This window comes from Lonchura striata, chromosome 25 (assembly GCF_046129695.1).
Source record: "Lonchura striata isolate bLonStr1 chromosome 25, bLonStr1.mat, whole genome shotgun sequence".
Lineage (NCBI taxonomy): Eukaryota > Metazoa > Chordata > Aves > Passeriformes > Estrildidae > Lonchura > Lonchura striata.
This window is the reverse complement of record NC_134627.1, coordinates 6,331,921-6,351,059: the sequence shown is the minus strand read 5'-3', so window position 1 is coordinate 6,351,059 and position 19,139 is coordinate 6,331,921. Positions and strand designations below refer to the sequence as shown.

The following is a 19,139-nucleotide window of genomic DNA, read 5'->3' as shown; positions in this document are numbered from 1 at the left end:
TTGTGGGGCTGTGGGGATGGGTCCCTGTGGGGATGAGTCCCTGTGGGGATGAGTCCCTGTGGGGATGGATCCCTGTGGGGATGGGTCCCTGTGGGGCTGTGGGGATGGATCCCTGTGGGGATGGATCCCTGTGGGGATGGGTCCCTGTGGGGCTGTGGGATGGATCCCTGTGGGGATGGATCGCTGTGGGGATGGGTCCCTCTGGGGCTGTGGGGATGGATCCCTGTGGGGATGGATCCCTGTGGGGATGAGTCCCTGTGGGGATGGGTCCCTGTGGGGCTGTGGGGATGGATCCCTGTGGGGATGGGTCCCTGTGTGGCAGCCCCTCCCCAGCGCCCGGTGCCACGGACAGGCCGCACACTGGTGGTTTACAAAAGAGACTTTATTGCTGAGCTGCTGCCTGGGCACAGCCAGGGCTGGGCGAGGATCACCCAGGCTGCTGTCCCGGCCCTGCAGCAAAGAGAAAACCCACGTGAAAACTGCCTGTGGGCCCGCAGGGACTCCCTGAGGGCAGGTGAGCTGCGGGCTGGGACCCACACGGGGCTGGGAACCACCAGCAGCCAAGAGCCGGTGCCCGGTGCCTCCCCACACCGGGAGCCTCGGGGCCACCGGTGTCTCAGGGCTGCCTGCAGCCAGCACACGGTCACACCTTCTGTGGGGAGGGAAGCTGTGGCAGGACCCCGAGGCTGGGACAGCACTGGACAATATGAAGGAAAATAATTCTGAAAGGTAAAGCAAGTTTATATATTGGGTTATGTGAACGGCAGCAGGCTCGTGCTGGGGGAGAAGGATGGGGGATGCAGGGTTGGGGCTTGCAGCAGGGGGCTGAGTGTGTAAGAGCCAAGCTGGGCTGAGCCAGGCAGAGCCCCCAAGGCACCGTGTGCTGCCTTTGTGCTGCCTCACTCAGGGCATGGAGTGAAGCTGCAGAAAGCAGTACATGGAGGAAATCACAGGACGTGGGCATGAGCATGACCCTGAGCTGTGCCAGGACTCCTGCAGAAAGCAGATGCTCAGAAATGCTCAAGGTCCGGTGCTAGACAGGTGTCAAGGCCTCTTTCTGATGGTCTAGAGCCTCACATGGCAGCAGTGCATCCCACATCCCTCTGGAAACAAGTCCCTAGCTGGGGCAGCTGCTCCAGCATCACTGCCTGGGTGTCTCCCTCTCCCAGGGCAGCAAGCATGGACCCCACTGCCTGCTGCCACCACCTCTGTGGGTGTGGAGGGAGCAGATCCAGCACCCCACCTCCATGCTGTTCCCTGCCTCTGGGACTCGCCATGGACCCTGGGTCTGTGGCAGATCCCTGACCCGTGTGGGAAGCCTGCAGCTTGCGCTGTTCCTGCCACAGCCCTGGGGCACAGCAGGGAGGAGCAGTGGATCCCAGCTGTGTGACACCCCACAGGCACCCACAGCAGGCCCTGCTGCAGGGTGGCTTCGTGCAAAGGTCACCCAGTCCTTGGGAGGGCAGAGAGGAGCACCCCCCCTGCCCCACACCAGCTCAGCTTTGCCATGTGCTGCCCAACAACAGCGTTTGCTCAGCTCTTCCCTCCCATGCACCGGCTGCATCCCAGTTCCTCTGGTCCCCCGAAGGAGCAGCCGGTTTGGGTGCTGGGAGTCTTCTTGCCTGCAGGGCAGCTGCACAGCCTGGCACAGGGGCTGGGTGCTGTGGGCTGGTGGACTGTTTGCAGGAAGCTTTCTTGACACCGAGATTTTCTTATGGAGGTCTCTTGAACTTTCAGCTTTACAGCTTCTTGGGATCAGCACTCTCCAGCTGGGTCAGGGCCCTGTCACTCAAAGCACATCTTCAGGTGTGGGGCAAGAAGGCTGCAGCAGGAATGGTCTCCGAGGGTGATTTAGTAGTGTAAGAAAAACAGTTCTGTGTTCTTAATGTTTATGTGCTAAAACTAAAATATAAAATACACCTTGTACAAGCAGGCAGGGGATTGGCATTGGCTCTGCAGGGTAAGAAAGATGCATCGTGTACACTTCCCTGGGGCTTCAGGGCAGGGAGAGCTCGAAGTGTGAGTGATACTGTGTTTAGCTGTCATCCACAACCCTGTGCTCTGCAGCCTGTCCTACTCGCTGTCACTCTTGTCCACCAGTACCGCGTCAGTCTCCTCTGTGATCTCCAGCAGGGTGTGCATGTCAGGGCTTTCCCCACGCATCAGATCTGAATTTTCTCCTTCCTCTCCACCAACCTCCACCAGCTCTGTTGCTTTCACCTCCACCTCACCCTCTCTTATTTTCTTGACGTGGAAAGTGAAGGGTGGCACTTTGTAGACAGCTGTCTTGGACCTGGCGTAAATGGTGTGGTCAGGGGTGAAAGACTTCCTCAGCTTGTCCCGAGAGCTCTTCATCTTCTCCCTCCTTTCGTTAGTCACAATTTTAGTGCCCAGTTTGTTCATCCTCTTCTCCAGGTTGTGGCGGGTCTTCTCCAAGTTGTGACGGGTCTTCTCCAGGTTTTCCTTGGTCTTTAGCTTAGTCTTTTCCATCTTCTCCTTTGAGAATGCCTTCTTAAAGTCATCCACCCTTTTCATGCCGCTCCTTTTGATGCGTTCTGCCCGTGACTCTTCGATAATCTCTTCAATCTCCACCTCCTCATCCGAGGAGAGCTGGATGTGGTCCTCCTCTGCATGGTCCTCACCCGCAGGGACCTCCTCACCCTCACCTTCCTTCTCCAGCTTTTCACCTTCCTTTAGGGACTTGCTGATGCTCAGTTTAGATGGGAGCTTCACTTCATCCTGCAAGACACAGAGCGGAGCCAGTGAGACACACAGACACCGGCAACCCTGGAACCAGCCCGTCCTCCCTCTCACAGGGACACAGAGACATCAGCCTCCACCCTGCTAAACACACCCAGGTACCTCAGGCCTGGAGCTCATCCTCCTTTACTTCAGCTGATAAGTTATTGTGAAGAGGATCTGCTTAGGACTCTCCCGTACCAGGACTCAGGCACCAGCTCTGCTCACCCTAGGCTGGCTCCAAACACATCTGTGATGCCAGAAGTACTGGAAAGGCAGCCCAGCACTGCAACTGGAGCCTTTTCCCTTCCTCCTCTGTCCTGTGCCCTCCAGTTTCATCTTTATCCCGGACCTGGCCATCACAGCCCCTCATTCCAGTAACATGTGGACCACCAGGACAGTGGTTTTCAGGTCTCCAGCCTGGCCAGGTCCAGCTGCAGCCCCAAGCACAGCATGAGGCTGCAGAGGCACAGGCAGAGCTGAGTCTGGCCGCAGCACCAGCGTGCTCACTCTGTCCTGGCTGCCCCCAGGCTGCACTTAGACTTTCCCAAGGCCTCAGGATCCAGATGTGGGGCTGGGACATCTCTTGGGATGCAGCAGGCTACCCTGTTTTTCCTATTTCTCCACTGGGGAATAAGTTAGAGAATTTGCCCGAGTCCATATCTGGAGATGGTGGAGACAGTGGTCCCAACTCACACAGCCTGGTCTGCACGGAGACACAGCTCTACTTGGGACAGGGCGGGATTCATTCAGCTTCTCCACGAGCCTGAGCCAGCCAAGTTCCTGATCCCAGTGGCAGAGGACAAGCATGTTCCTGGGAGAGGGGCACAAGTCTGGAGTGGGATTGGTTTTCATCTGAGCAGCACATAGCATGCGTCGCTGCTGCAGTGATTCACCTCTCTGTTCCCAGGACAGGCTGGAAATAGCCCATCACTGTACCGAGCGTCACAGCTGCAGGGCTGCAGCTCACGCTCAGACATTTATTGCCAAAGCAGTTTTAATCTACAGAGCTGGGTGGGAGACGTGGGAACTGCCAGGACCAGCCTGTCAGAAATCCAGCAGCAGCCAAAGGGCAATGTGGAGCTGCTGGGCTGAGGTTTGGAGAAGAGCCTGGGCAGCAGGACAGCCAGGTGCCATTCTGAGCCCTGGCGCAGGCAGCAGCAGAACAGAGCAAGGATGTGATTCCCATCCTGTACTGGCAAGAACCAGGCCCAGGGAAGTCAAGGGGCAGTCCCTGGTGTACCCCAAGTGCTTGAAGTGCATGGCAAACCGTGGAACACCAGCAGTGATTTGCCTGCCCCAGCTTGGGGAGGTGCCCTGGGACCCAGGAGGGTTACTTTGCTATGGCACCTCCCATGCTCTGCATGTCACAGCAGCTGCCACTGCTCCACTGCAGCCGTGCACAGAGGAGCTGCACAGGTGCCAAGAGCCAGGACACGGGGGATGGTCATTCCCTCAGGCATGGGGAGGGGTGTTCCTGGTGCTGTTGTGGGACAGAATGTCCTGGTCCCTGCTCAGCGCCGGAAGGGACAGCGTGTGTGCACACCCGCACCCTGAGCACTGTCCCACTGCACACCACTGCCCTGCCTGACCAAGGTCACTGCCACTCCGTGGCTCTGGCCTGAGCTCCTGGACAGAGGCTGGAGGAGATGCCCTCCCTGCAGACATGGGTGCTGCCCCCAGCCCTCTGCGCTGTCCTCAGCCCTGTCTTCCCTTGCACCTCTGAAGAAGTGACACAATTCACTGAATACGTGACTCCAGCACAGCTTCACCTCCGTGAAATCCAGATGCTCTCAGCTGCTTTCTCATTTTTTCCCAAGCACAGGAACTGTTCCTTGGGCCATCTGAAGTTTTGGAAGTACAAGGGCATTTGGAGAAACTTTTGTGAGCAGTGAAAAGCCAGCTCCATGGAGCACTGGGCTCAGTGAGGATGGCACAGGCTGCAGTGTCTGTGGTGAAAGCACAGAGCCTGCTGGAGCAGAGCTTTCATTCTGGGTTTTCTTCAGAACAGAGAACTGTGCTGGGTGAAGTTCTTCACCCTCCAGATAATCGGTCAAGTCTCATATACTTTGTGGAGATTAAGGTGAAGTGGCCAACATGTGTTTTCTTCATTTGATGAGCCACTTCAGCAGAAAACAATACACATGTTCTCCAGGGGGCCAGGTCAGTCCAGGGCAAACCCACACCATGGGGAAGGCAGAGATCCTGTTCTCCACAACAACACCTGCCAGAGCAATCCCAGAAAATTCCAGGGACCCTGCCCAGCCAGCAGAACATCAGGAACTCCAGCCACTTCCTTCCCTCTGAGGTAACACAATGAGCCAGAACAAAGGCATCCCCCTCTCGCCTGGCACGGCTTTCCCTGGAAATAGGCCATATCCTGCAAACCCTGATCCTATCAGCCCCTTGTGAGCTCCAGAATATGTGTTTGCAGAAAGAAACACCACCTCAAAACCTCCAGTCTGTCACATAAATAACAACCTTTCCTCGTGCTACACCAGTATATCCAGCTCTTGACTGAATTTTCTGATGCGATGGCATGGGCTGCACCAGCAATACTCCCATACAACCTCAGCAGCATCCTGCAGCTCTTCCCTCACAGCCACAAAGACATGGCCAGCAGCAACTTTGGAGACATGGGACAGTGGGAGCAACTCCTCTTGGGGTGCCCCCAGCTCTCCCTAATCCTGCACTTCCCAGGGAGAGCAGCAGCTGCCCAGCTCTGATCTCACAGGCTGCACTCAGGCACTTCTCCCACTCTGCTGGCCCTGCTCCATCCCCACAGCCCAACCCCAGCCCCGCAGCACTCACAGCTCTGCTGTTGCCTCTGTCAGGAGGCACCTCATGGATCAGACCCAGAGGCACACAGGGAGCACAGCCCTTCTCGTAGTGAGGATCCCAGCCTCCCCTTGGGACTCTTTCCAAGAGCTTTTCTCCAGCTGTGTTTGGGAAACCCTTCGTGTCCTGCTCCCAGCCTCTCTCTCTCCTAGGCATGGTATAATTCCTGCATTTCCCACCCTCAGCCCACCTCTTCCTCACTGATTGCTGATCTGACCAGGAGATAACCAGCTGGGGGACCACTGGAGGATTTTCAGCAGAATGAAAGCTCTGCTCCAGCAGGCTCTGTGCTTTCACCACAGACACTGCAGCCTGTGCCAACCTCACTAAGCCCAGTGCTCCATGGAGCTGGCTTTTCACTGCTCACAAAAGTTTCTCCAGATGCTCTTGTGCTTCCAAAACTTTAGCTGGCCCAAGTAGGAGGAATTCCCCAGAGTCCAAGCTCACCTGTATTCAGGGAGCATTCCTGTGGGTTCAGGCACAGCACAGCAGGTGCAGGAACATCCACAGCTCTGGCACATCTTAATGGGGACCAGCATGTTCTGCTGAGCATCCCTTGCATGTACCTGCCCCCTGCACCCAGGCACTGCCCAAAAGCCACCAAGACTCTCCTCCTCCCAACCCAGGAGGTTTCTCCAGTGGGGAAGGAGAAGGGGAACTGCCTGGTGTGAGCAGGACATGCCTGCAGACACAGGCAGGGAGCATAATGGGACGTGACTGGAACAATCAAGAACCACCCCAGGCTGGCTGCTGCACAAATCCCTGCTCCATCCGAGCACGGCACTATGCTCTCTGCACTTCATTTCACTCATGACTCATCCAGTTGAGCCATATTTTTAACACCAAGCATTCTATTTTTACTTGGAAAACACTGATCCTGAAATGGGCGAGTCCAAAATCCTGGGTTCTGGCATCCCTGCGTGTTGGGGTGTTCAAAACCTGGCTCCCAATCAGCAGAAGCAAACCAGTTCTGTCCTCTCTGCTTGGATCCAACTGGCACAAGGACAGCGGGTAAACAACACTTTTCAGAAGATTTTGGTACCAGCAGCAGCAAACTCTGGCCCGGCTCTGTGTACAGTGCAGAGCTGCACCCAGCAGCAGGACAGGGATGGGGAGCCTGCATTATCCCTGCCACACAGACCTCCCGGGATGAGCTGTGCTTTGGGAGGCTCCCTGGCACTGGGCCAGTCCATCTGTGGACTTTGTGGGCACCCAGAGGGGCCCCAGTGCCCACAGGCAGCCCCAAGGGCAGCTGGCTGCCAGCTGCTCTGTGTCCTCCTACTTCAAACAATTCCGAGCTGTCGGATCCTCAGCAGTTTCTCCTCGGCTCCCCTGAGTGGGCTTTTATCTGACATTGTTTTCGAGTTCCCTGGCAGTGAGTCACCCGCAGCCCACGGCCATGGACACCCGCCTGGTTGCTACAACACACGTAAACACTTCCCCTGGCGTATAAAAGGCCAAGGAGACACAGAGCTGAGCTGCATTCCCAGTCAGTGTGTAAGAAACAGAGTCCCAGCACTCCCAGCCACTCTGGTCTCCAGTTGGAAGGTTTTAATGGAAGGTTCTCACATGCACATGCAAATCACATCTGCAATTCATTTCACTCCGTTATTTTTACACAACTGCAACAGCACAAACAGAGAGTTTGGTTGATGCTTGCAGCCATAACATGCAGAAAATGACCAGCTGACGTTTCTGGGCTCCACTATGACCAAATTGGGCTGATCTCAAGGCTGGGTGAGCTGGAGCCTGTAGCCCCTCCTGCACCCCAGCCCTCCCTCTGATCACTCCGGGCAGCACAGCCTGGCCCTGGCCTCGGGGAGGCCGGGGGAGGATTAGGAGGAGCTTGGGCAGCAAACAGCCCTCCAGGTCAGATCAAACTGTGCCAGAGGAGAACAAGTTCTGCTCTCCCGTTTCCATGATAACTGCTCTGCTGTGCCAGGCCCCAGAGGACACTGTTTTGTACTGACATTCCAACAGTGTCATGGGAAGGAGGATTCAGCTATTCCTGAGTAACAACAGCATGCCTGAGAAGCACCCTGAACATAGCAGGGTTCAGGAGTCTCTTGCACAGAGGGGACTGTGCTTTTCTCTCCAGAGCCTTGGAGGAACAGACCTTTTCTGTGGAGACTGAAATTGCTAGATTGCTAGATTTTTTTTCTTTTATTGCTAAACCTCAAAAAAAAAAAAATCTTTTCTTACATCTGACATTATCCTTGAAAAGGATAAATCTTCCCTGGCAGCTTTGCCCAGAGATCACAATTCCTGGACTTGGTTCACCCTCACCTGGCTCTTGGAATAGTCCTGTCCACCCAAGTGGCCATTCCCACTGGACAGTTCTGCACACACTTCTGGGTGACCCCCAAAGGGCAGCTGGAGCTTGGGATGTTTTGTCCAGTAGCTGCACAATGACAGGAAGGCAACAGGCCACTGTGGCCTTGTGGCCAAAATGTTATATTAACAGCAGTTAAAGTCAGTGTTTGGAGGACCTGACTCAGAGCAAGCAGCACCAGGGGCTGTGGCCAGACAGAAATGGGAGATGCTGCAGGGGATGCCTGAGGCATTAGAAGTTTATGTCACAGTTTGTGCTCTCTGCCTGTTTTACCTGTTTAAAACAACAACTTCAAACCATATCACAATCACAAACTAACACTCACAAGAAGCCTGAGGAGGTGGGTGTTCCAAGGCTGTGTTTCACAGGGAGAAATGATAACTCAAAGAGCAGGTGGGATTTGCCCAGTCACAGCAGATGCCAGCAGAGCCAACTGCCCCTGGCCACTTGCCCTTCATGCAAGCCACCCAGCAGCTTCTCCCTCCCAGATAACCCGGGGGAAAATCCCAGCTCCTCACACCCACGCTCATGCAGCAAGCACATTAGTCAGCAGCAGGATCAGCCTTGGAGGTCTGAGAGCCCGAGGCAGCTCCAAGCAGAGAAAGAAGCAAAGGCTCAGAATCAGCAGCTCCCAGAGCTTCGGAAGAGGTTCAGAGTGATCTTCGGGGGGTGCCGCTGACGAGACCCTAAACTGCTGCCTCCTCGCGTGTCTTCTGCTGCCCTGGGCCTGTCTCCACGGGGTGGGCTCAGAGGGCAGTCCCTGGCGAAGACTCAAGGCATACCCGTGGCATCTTCTCGGGCTAAGATGAGGAAAACTGCATTTCAATGGCCGGGGAAAGGAAGCACAATGGAAACACTTACCCGTTCCTTCCGGGAATCTGATTAAGAACAACAGTGATCCGGGTTAGCACGGAGAACAGGCAGAGAGAAAAGGCACAGGGTATGTTTTAGTAAAAGAAGAAGCCAGAAGCAGAATTTGACAGAAAAGAGAGTCAGCAAAGATCTGTGAGATGGAAGAGTGTCTGTCTCTGATTCAGAAGGCTCCAGGAGACACAGGATCCCTTCTGTGCATTCAGGCACATTCCCACTGACACTGCCACAGGGCCAGACTCTGCTCACGATCACAGGGATTCAGTGTCACCTGTTGGGGACATGGCTCCCTTTGCTGTGGTGTAGCTGAACTCAGAGTTTGCTTGTAAGTGCAAGATCATGAAAAAAAAGGTGGTGATTTTAAACCCCTGTGTTTAGTGATTCAAGTGCAGAGACTGTGGAGATTGAAACAGGCGGGTGCAACTCCAGAACTCTATCTGCTGGTTTTGTCACGTACTGACCTTACCCTAAACCAGCGCCAGATAATTCCCAGCAGCTCCCAGATCTCTGCACCCAGTGACACAGCAAAGTCAGGCATGGACTTGACTCTGGGTTCCAAGGGTTGGACAAAGTTTGTGTCCAATAGTGCCAAGAGGTCCATGAAAAAAGAAGCCTCAAGCCTTAGAGATGAGACTTTTGTTTCCTGTAGTAAGAAGTCACCAAGGAATGCTGCTGAGATAAAAAGATCTAAAATATGAGGGGAGAAAGCAGATCGGGTTGGGATTAGGTAAATGTTAGAGAGCTAAACAGTTCATTCTCTAGTAGCATCTCCCTGACTAGCAGAGTCCTCTCAGCCTCTATAATTCTGGGTGTTGTGCAATCTGCCTGGCACTTCTTTCTATCAGGCACATCCAGTTACCCTGTGTCCTGGAAGCTGTGTCTGAAAAACTGGATCTGCTTCATGAGCTGTGAGAAACAGCCACCTGGGACAGGCACCAGAGCTGGTGCAAAGGAGGGGAGGGAAAGTGGGGAGAGGAGGAGGCTGTGCTTGGAAAAATGCTTTGCCTTTAGTGAGTCAGAAGAGAGAGAGAGCTGTAGGAAACAGAGAAGTAAATAGATTGAGAGTGAAAAGGAGCTTTTTTCCCCTCTGACAGCACCAAATTTTTTTGATGCTATTATCAGTCTATTTGTACCACTGTCTTTGCTCTCAGATCTACTCCTCCCGGATAAATCTGTCTGGGCTGATTGATGATTCCAGAGCTGCTCCTGAACAGCAAAGCAGCAAAGACAGGGTTTGTATTACAGATCGTTTGCAGACACTGACATTTGCATCCTCACATAAAACTGAAGACTAAACATCCTGAGACGTTTTATTCTAAATATTTGATTTTCTTTTACAGATACTGCACATTTTGTTTCTGCTCTTTGTCTACCTTGCAGCTGGACAGCAGACCCACAATTCCTCAGGTGCCCTGTAAGTTGTAGGACATCTTGCAGAATCAAGAGGACAATCCCAAATGGGATAAAAGAGGGCTAAGCCTGTTGCTGAATAGTTTATAAGTCATTGCTGTGCCTCCTGGGTTGTGCACATGAGAGGCCTGAAGGAGGAATATGTGATAGGAGGGACATTACCTTGGGTTTGTTTTCATGAGCCACTACTCATCCAATCTAACCCTATCCCAATGGCTGGGGAGTCTCTGGCCCTTTGCTCTGAGACAATTTATGGCTGCAGAGCTCAGCCTGAAACTATAATGGTGAAAGGATTTTTGCAAAGCAAACAGTTCTGGCACCAACATTTTATAAATAATAGCTGAGCAATGAAATATTAATGCAGTTGATACTAGAATGCAACAGAGAAATCCATGCTCCAGAGTTGTCTACTGGTAGACTGTAATCTGCATGAAAAGAAATCCTAAAAGTCAGAGCTATTAACATCCTGGCTTTTTTTAAGGCTTGGTCTCCTCTGAATTATTATCTTGAAACTCTTATAGTTCCATAATAAGCAGAGAATATGCAAGATTTTTGTACGTCAGGATATTCATGTGGTCCCCCTGCAATGGAAGCAGCCCTGACAGGAGCTGCTTTAGACTGGATTTGCAGTGAAACCCATTTTTTATTTTAAAGTATTATCAGAAAATAAAAACAGTGGCTGCAGCAATGCAAATCCCTGCTATGACCCACCGTGAAGAGGGATGGATGTTCCAGCACAGAGAGCTGTCAGCCACGTGGAGCCAGCTGATCTTGCAGGAAAAGCACCCCTTGGGTACCTGGTGCCTGTGACTATCCCAGTGCTGTCACCAAAATAGCTTTGGAAATTCCTATTTACTTTTTAATGCTGGTAGCTGGGCAAGCTGCACTGAGCTGCAGGCACGTCACCCATCCAGGCTGTCCCTCAGGGCTGTGGATCTTGCTGGCTCTTGTCAATGTTCCACTGCCATTAAACTCATCATGAATGAGTTTCTGAATGATTAATTTGAAACAAAACCATAGCTCAGGGCAGCTGCCATTCTGTTTGGGCAGTGCAGAAAGGCTGTAGCCTGCGGGCAGAGGGTTTGTATGCCCTGGGGTCCCTGCCCTGTGCTTCTCCTCAGCTCCCTAAGCTCATGTCTTTTTCCACACTTTTTTGAGGCGCAGAGACCCAAAACTGAGGCAGTTCAGGTCTGCTCTCTGAATCTGTCACATTAATGTGTGGGTTTGACATCTACCCCTTCTTCTCTCGATGTACAGTCTCCCGTCCGTATAAGGCCCACGCCAGCACAAAGCCAGGCTGGGCTATTTATATTTCCTTGCCCAGCCCTACCCACCCAACACTGCACGGCTGGCATCCAGGTCCCACCCTGCTCTCCCAACAGCACAGCCCTTCCCACGGAAACTCACATCTCACACAGCTCAGAGGGGCCACCGAAGCCCCCTGAAGAGCAGATGAGACCCACGAGAGTCTCCCAACAGGACAGTGTGAGGAGCACTCACCCACACCCCTCAGACAAAAGCTGCTCTTCCCAACAAAAGCACTGCACATGCCGAGCCAGAGCTCCCAGAGCTCGGCGCCCACACGAGCCTCAAAATAAAGGAGCGGCACACTTTGGAAATTCAATACTCCGTGTGCGTGCCGAGTGCTGCAGGGGTTTGTCCGCTTGTAACAAAATCAGCCCTCGGCATTTGCAGGAATAAGTTTAATTGTCAAAAACAGTTTGGAGGAAAATGCCAAGCTTACATAAACTGCCACGTGCCACTCTCCAGCTGAACACGGCACAAAGTCTGGTTTCAGAGCAGTAGCTGCTTGCACAGGACATCCATTATTTAACCATGAACTGCAGTAACCAGCCCCACGTTCAAGATCCTAAAACCAGGAGATTTGGGATGAAGTCACTTTAGTTTGTTTTTATTAGCAACTGCTCTCACGGAATTTTTTGGTGTCCTGATTTTACTGAAAGACAGGAGCCTGGGACAGAGGCACAAAGGAAGCTCTGAGCTCTGTTCCCGGGGCTGCTGAGCAGTGCAGGCACTCACTGACATCAGACTTTTTAGGAAGGTAAGTTCTGCACTGAATGTTTGCATACACAGTGGCCTGTCAAAGCTGTCACCTCTGCTTTGGCTCGGCAAGTTTTCAGAAGAGAGAGATGAGGCAGTTTGGAGGGGTTCCATTGTTTTCGAGCTTTATTCTAAACAATTTATCTAATTTCCCACATTAAGTCTATACAAAAACTCCAAACTTGGAGAAATCAAACCAGCTCCTGGCAAAATCAGCTCAAAGAGGGTAAGCAAGTGAGAAAACACAAGCACTGATGGGACTGAGAGTGATGCCTGTAAATGTCCTGCTCAATACCTCCCCTCAGCCAGGACATGGGTGTGATATCCAGCCCTGCACTTTCTCCCCCAGATTTTGAAACCACTCCAGCAGATATGCTCAGGATCATGCCAAAGGTCAGACTTTCCCTGATAAAAATTTGGTTTTCATCTCCTCCTAATCTACAGTGAGCAAAACACAATTCTCACAGGCAGTCTGACTTCCCTCCAAGGTGCAAAAAGTTTTATTTGCACTCCCGAAATAATCCCTCCACAATGGCTGAAGCCCCAGGACTCAGTGCTGAGAAAATAATCAAACGTCAAGAACCAGCAAAGAGCTCAATTATCTTTATCTCTTTTATTTCTTTCAACTGCAGAACTGTGCAATATTGAACCTTATTAGACCAGGACTCTTGCTCTGCTCAGATCTCTCACCCCAGCATGTCTAAGGATGAGTTAATCTCTTGTTCTCCAAAAGAAAAGTCTAATAAATCTTTGGACCTTTTTCCACAGCAACTGAAAACACACAGGAGTCACCCCCAGCTTGGGAAAGCAGCTTTCCCTGAGTCAGAGAGGAGCAATGATGTGCTCAGCACAGCAGAATGAATTACACGACCAGTAATGTACCCAACAGACACTTTGGTAGGTGGGGGTCTGAGAAGTGAAACACTGAATTAGATGAGAGTTACTTTGTAATTATTTGGTTTTAACTGTAGACACGGTTAGGAAAGCACCGTGAATTGCTCAGTTAACCCCAGGGCGGACCCCAGCGCTGCATCCTTTCCCGCTGGGGCCGGCTCTGCTCCACTCCCTGGAAGTGCCAGCACATCCAAGAGGGCACAAACGGCTCCATTTCACATGGTGCAAGCCTGGAGAATTCCTTACCTGCGCTCTGTGACATTCAAATCACACTAAATTCCATGCTGGGAAATTATCCCAAATCCCAAATAATTTCTTCCCCTAATGCTTCCATGATTCCTCAAATCCCTGGCACAGCCCCTGGTCAAACAGCTCTTTCTGAGGCTGCTCTGTCCTCACCACAGCAGCAAGGACAGGCCCCAAGCCTGTAGAAGCAGGATTGCGTTTTCATATTCAAAAAGAAACTCTGCTCAATATCAATAAGCCACAGCAAACCATGAAACACTAACCTGCAGATGTTTGGGATGCTTCCCAAGGACCTTGAACCTTGCCAACTTCCTACCTATTTCCGTAACTGACATGGAATGTTATGTTTATACAATTCCCTCTACTCCTCTCATTTTGCAGTGGTTGCTGCTTCTAATTTATTTTTCCATGGATAGACTGATACAAAGAGCTTGTAATAAAGCCATACACATATATCTGGCTGTAACTGATTGTGTTTCCTGTATGATCTGAACAGGCTCAAGTATTTCAGCCTTTCGGCCATGAAAACAACAAATGCTCAAGCTCTGAACCAAGAAATCCCACAGGCCCTGCACATGACCGACCCCTGAGCCTGTCATGAGCCACTCACCCTCAAAACTCACAGAAAGGACCATTCTCCCTTTTATTCTGTTTCTCTCTCTTCCCATGATCAGCACTCGAAGCTTCTCCATTTGTTCCTAGTGCTGGCTATTATTAACCCGGAGGCTTTCAACTGTAGCATTAACTGTTTCGCTCACTTTTCTCCCCTGGCCCAAGAGAAGAGTTTGCTCTGATGCAGAAAACTAACTCCGGCAGGAAACCTGACAGAATCACATTCCTCTCTCTCTCCTTGTTTAATGTTAAGTGAAAATTCCAACACTTAGTGCAGGAGGTGAACATCAAGCAAACCAAAGCTGTTATTGAGACCAAACAACAAGGAGGTTCAAGGCTTGCAGGATGCAAAATAAAAAAGATGGGAATTGTACAAGCCCTCAGCAATGCTGCCCTGAGCTCAGGGGGCTGGGCTGGATTTTCTTTGACAGCTCTATCTGCCCTGGCTGGACAGATTAACCCTGAGGCTGAGGTTACTATCACTTGTTACCAGATGCATGTCACAAATTTGAAATATCATCGGTCTCCACGTAGCCATATACATGGTGTCTCTTGGTAGAAGAGACGTTGGCAGATGGATTTACAACTCCCCTTTCCAGATCCCAGAGCACTATTGCTCTTTGTTGAGTTAAGCGGTTAAATTGGGTTATTTTGATACTTCTGGTCCATTGCAGTGAGTTATCAGGGCCTCGTTCCCTATCTGCATTAAAATTCCTGTTAAATGGGACAACTCTGTCAAACTCTGTCTTAGGACACACAGAAAATGTTAAATCATGAATTAGGTGACGGGGACCCCCTCAGTTTGGACTGCCAGACAATCTGGGGAGCTTGGGAGAGGGCTGGGCTGAACATGCAGCGTGACAGGACCCTCAGCAAAGAAAACACCCACTAACAGGATATAAATACATAATGAAACAGTTCCTGACCTGGTAGATCATGACTTTGAAGTTCCTGCGCTTCAGGAGCTCCGCTTCGTTGGCCTCCAGCTTCTTGATCTGCCCGGCTTGCTTCTCCAGGTTCTGGCGCACGGTTTTCACGTTGACGCTCACCTTGCGCACCTTCTCCAGCATTTTGTTGACGGTGTTGCTGGTGGTGGTGTGTGCCTTGGTCAGCTTGGTCAGCTCTCCCTGGATGCTGGTCACTGCGCTATCCATCTCTTGCTGTCTCTCCTCCAGCTGTGTTTGGGTCAGCTGGATCTGATCCACTGCTCCGATGATCTTGTCCAGAAGGGTCAGCACCATCACGCCGTTGATCTGGTCTGGTTTGATGGGCTCCTCGGGCGCTTGCTCGTCCGAGGTCTCAGAAACGGTGGGTGGCTCGATGATTTGCAAGGTGGTGTCCTCCATGGTCGCTCGGGAGTCCTGGCTCACCCGGAGAAGCTGTCAGTGCAGGGAGAGAGCAGGGAAAACTGAGCCCGAGCCTCAGCTAAACTCCGCACTGGGAGACACGCCAGGAATGGGGAGCGCAGTGAGTGAGTGTCTGTGCTGAAATTCAAATGGCACAGCTCCGCACAGCCGTCCAGTGGAACTGCCCTGCAAAATTTTCCAGGCTTGCAGGTCATTGGCTGACTCCACCTCAGCTATAGAAAAGGAGCCGCTGCCAAATGCCTGCTGACCCACCCTTTTGAAATGATTAAAATAGTTGGAGGGGAGACGATGGCTCTGCATGCAAACACAAGCACAGCTCAGCCAGGAATGCAAAGCCCTGGAACTGCAGCCACCCCTTCTTTACTCTCAGTCTAAAGGCACTGAAGTAACAGGAAGAAAAAACAAAATCCTTTCGTAAACGGCTCGGGAAGCTGCTTGGAAGAGAGTGGGAAGCAAGCAGCCCCATCTGGGCACAGCTGTGTGCACTGAAGGCTGGTTTAAACAACTGCACACACTGAAGTTCAGCTGGAAGTTTGGACCTTTTGCCAATACGTAGGTTTGGGGATTTTTTTTCCAGGACTACAAGAACCTGAATTTCAGTATTTTAAAGAACTGCTACAATTTTAATTCAGTAGTTACAGCATGAAAACTGGGCTGGAATCTCTCTAAGATGCAAGTCTGTATGTTAGGAATGCCCCCTCCCATGAATGTCCCAGAGGCACACATAGTACATGCAGGGTGCAACACGTCTCCACACAGATTTAACTCAGAGAAGGATAATTCACTGCTGAAGTGAAGCAGCTGGGCACTCCCCCTAAAGGAACTCTCCCAGCTCTGCAATCCTTGAGCCTTCTGCTGGTCCAATTGTAGGAATATGAAAAGGTAAAAGATTTTAGAAAGTGTAAAAAGGCCCTAGAAAGTAGACATAAAGCTGAGAAAGGTTGGGAAATTTCATGTTTTTTATGCTATTGGTTCAAAGAATATGTAGGAAAAGGCTTTGCCTAAGCTGCCATCTTGTCTCTGACCTGGATTTGCATGGATATTGTTATTTTCTCTGTGTCTCTTGCTTTTTGCTTGTATGATACAGACAGATAATAAATCCTAAGTCTGCCACCAGTCAGGGTCCCATCCCGTTTTGTGAGACACAGCCTGATCCAGCAGATTCAGTCACCAGACTTTAAATGCAGGACACACTGCTGTGTACACTGCTTGTAAGCAAAGCCCAAATTACTCGTGGATTTAGTGGTAAAAACCCTAAATGATTCAAAACAGGGAGACACGGGCAAGGTGCCACCAAACCTTGCAACAACCCAGCTGAACATGCCAGGAAAGTGGAGAAGGAAAGTTCAGATCTTGGGAGTGACCCTGGGCCAGAGCCTTCACTGGTTCTGGGGTTTGCTCAGCCAGAGGGAACCAAGTGCCCATGGGCAGAGCTGCCACTTGGGAAGGCTGTGGGCACACTGGAAGGTGGCAGCTCCCCTCATCCTACAGCTTTGACAAGGGGTATTCATCCTGGCACCTCCTGCTCTTGGCCTTTGCCACTGGCTGGCAAATACCAGGGAGAGCCCTGGGCTCCTCCCAGCTCAGCGCCTCAGTGCAGACTGGAGAAATGATCCAGCCCAGCTCCACACTGTCCTGCAGCTGCAGAGGGACACTGTTCATCCACAATGCTCACAGCAGTCAGCACTTTCCATGCTGCATCCCTGCCCCGTGACTGCTCACTGTCCCCGCTGACCGGGGCCTGGTGGCTCTGGGGTCACAGAATTGTACCCCGTGCCCCCACAGCAGCCATCATGTCATATAGTGAAAACAGGCAGCTTTCTGTACACTCTTCTTTCCTGGAGGGAATTTATTCCAGAGCGTTTATTTCCAGTGTTTGCTGCTGCTGAGAGTGCCATGAAAAGAAAAGAAAAGGCCCCAGAGCTGTTTGTCCCTGGGGTCACCTGCTCCAGGATGGGATTCCACAGAAAAATGTGTAGGGATTCAGGTACAGGACACACGTGGATCAGAGCTCCTTGAATTTCTCTTCAGGAATTCTGAATTTATGAATTCAGCCTCTGAAGTGTTATGTGGAGACTCCTCAGGGTCACAATACAAATGCCACTGAAGTAATAGATTGATTAATTAATTAAGTAATTGAGCATTTGATCAAAGCCTGAAGCTTTCAGAGGTCAGTTGTGGAGCAAAGCTGGTATTTGAAGTGTTCGGCGTCCATTCCATGTGTGACTCCAATGCATCTCTGTGCCTTTGGGAATAATAAAAAAAAAATCTGCCTGAGCAGGTCAGCATGGATAGAACCAGACAAACCCACAGGGCGGGGATGTACATCTGTTCCAGTGAGCTGAAGTGCCCCACTCAGAGCCTCTGTGCCCACAGCAGCTGCCCTGGGCTGCAATTCCCATGGGCTGTGTGAAAAATGCATATTATATGGCTCTATGCAGGTAGTTACTATATGTATTATGTTATATTGATTAGTTGTGCTTTTGTAGTTTAAATGAAGATTTTAGTAGTTAAAATAAAGACTATGCATGTGGGGGAGAGGATTTTTTATTTAGGAATGAGGTACTCACTTCAAGGAACACCTAAATCTTCCAAAGGAGAGGAATTCATGGCTTCTTATCAGAAGAAGCTAATTTCTTCACACTTTGCTCAGACTTGAAGACCCCGTGGGGATTAATGGAAATAGCTGACATACAACAGACAGAGTTTCTTGTTTTAAATAGACTGTATGCATAACCATGAAAGATATGAATATGCAACAGGCTATTGCTTTTAAGGTTATTTCTTTGTTCACAAGAGATGCTTTTTGTGACTTAGTGTCCGAGAGCATCCAGACATCTGTAATTCTTTGCTTTTTATTGCCTTGTCCGAACTCTAAACTTTATTACTGTAATTGTATTACTATTTTATAACTACTACTACTACTACTACTACTACTAATACTACTACTACTACTACTAATAATAATAATACAAAGTAATTGGCATTCTTCACAGGCTGGAACGCCACAAGTCATTTTCTGTGTCTGGATGAAGTTCAGCTCAGCCCCTTTTCTGTGGCGGGGACACCCTGGGAGCAGCCGGTGTTTGGGAATCCGCAGCCTCCCCTCGGCAGCCTCAGCCTGGAGCTGATCCAGCGGACACCGGCCGGACCCGGGCCCGCTCCTCACTGTCCCTGGGCCCAGGACACGCTCCCGGTTGTTATGAACAAAAGAGCCTCCCTGGTTCCATGGCACTACTGGGACACTGCTGGCTTGAGCTAAGCACTGATATTGAAATGTATTAGCTAATTGCTCCTGGGGATCGCCTACACCCCCCATCCACACTGCCACTCTAGGGGGGTGTAAGTAGAGGAACCTGTGGAATCGTGGGAGGGGGTTTGGGGGATGAAAACACCCCTAAATGGAAGGCTGGGCACAGTGGAGGGGCTGGATGGGTGTGCTGGTTGGGGAAAAGGGAACCACATCCCTGGTCTGTGTCTGACCTGTCACCAGAGCCTGCAGGGGACCAGACTGGACTGGGCCATGGGAAGCAGGCACAAAAGAACAGCAGGAGGGAAGGAGAGGGGACAGCTGCTGCTGAATTTCGGCAACAGATCCCAGCTCATCCCCTCACCCTTCAGCTCTTCCTGGTGTCAGCAGGAGGGAAGGAGAGGGAGAGCTGCTGCTGGACTTGGCAGCAGGCTCTGCACATCCCCTCACCCTGCGGCTACCAGTGAGCCAGGAGGGAAGGAGAGAGGACGGTGTGCTGGGACTTCAGATGCAGACTGCA

At 51.3% G+C, this 19,139-nt stretch overlaps 1 protein-coding gene across 1 annotated transcript; it reads right to left on the bottom strand.

Annotated features, from left to right (window-relative positions):
* Positions 1–364: 364 nt before the first annotated feature.
* On the bottom strand, positions 365–15,700 carry CAVIN1 (caveolae associated protein 1). The gene is made up of 2 exons (XM_021532868.2): positions 14,929–15,700; positions 365–2,739 (listed from the first exon to the last, which is right to left on the bottom strand). The coding sequence occupies exons 1-2, from the start codon at positions 15,346–15,348 to the stop codon at positions 2,074–2,076; spliced, it is 1,086 nt and encodes a 361-aa protein (XP_021388543.1). The 5' UTR covers positions 15,349–15,700; the 3' UTR covers positions 365–2,073.
* Positions 15,701–19,139: the final 3,439 nt, after the last annotated feature.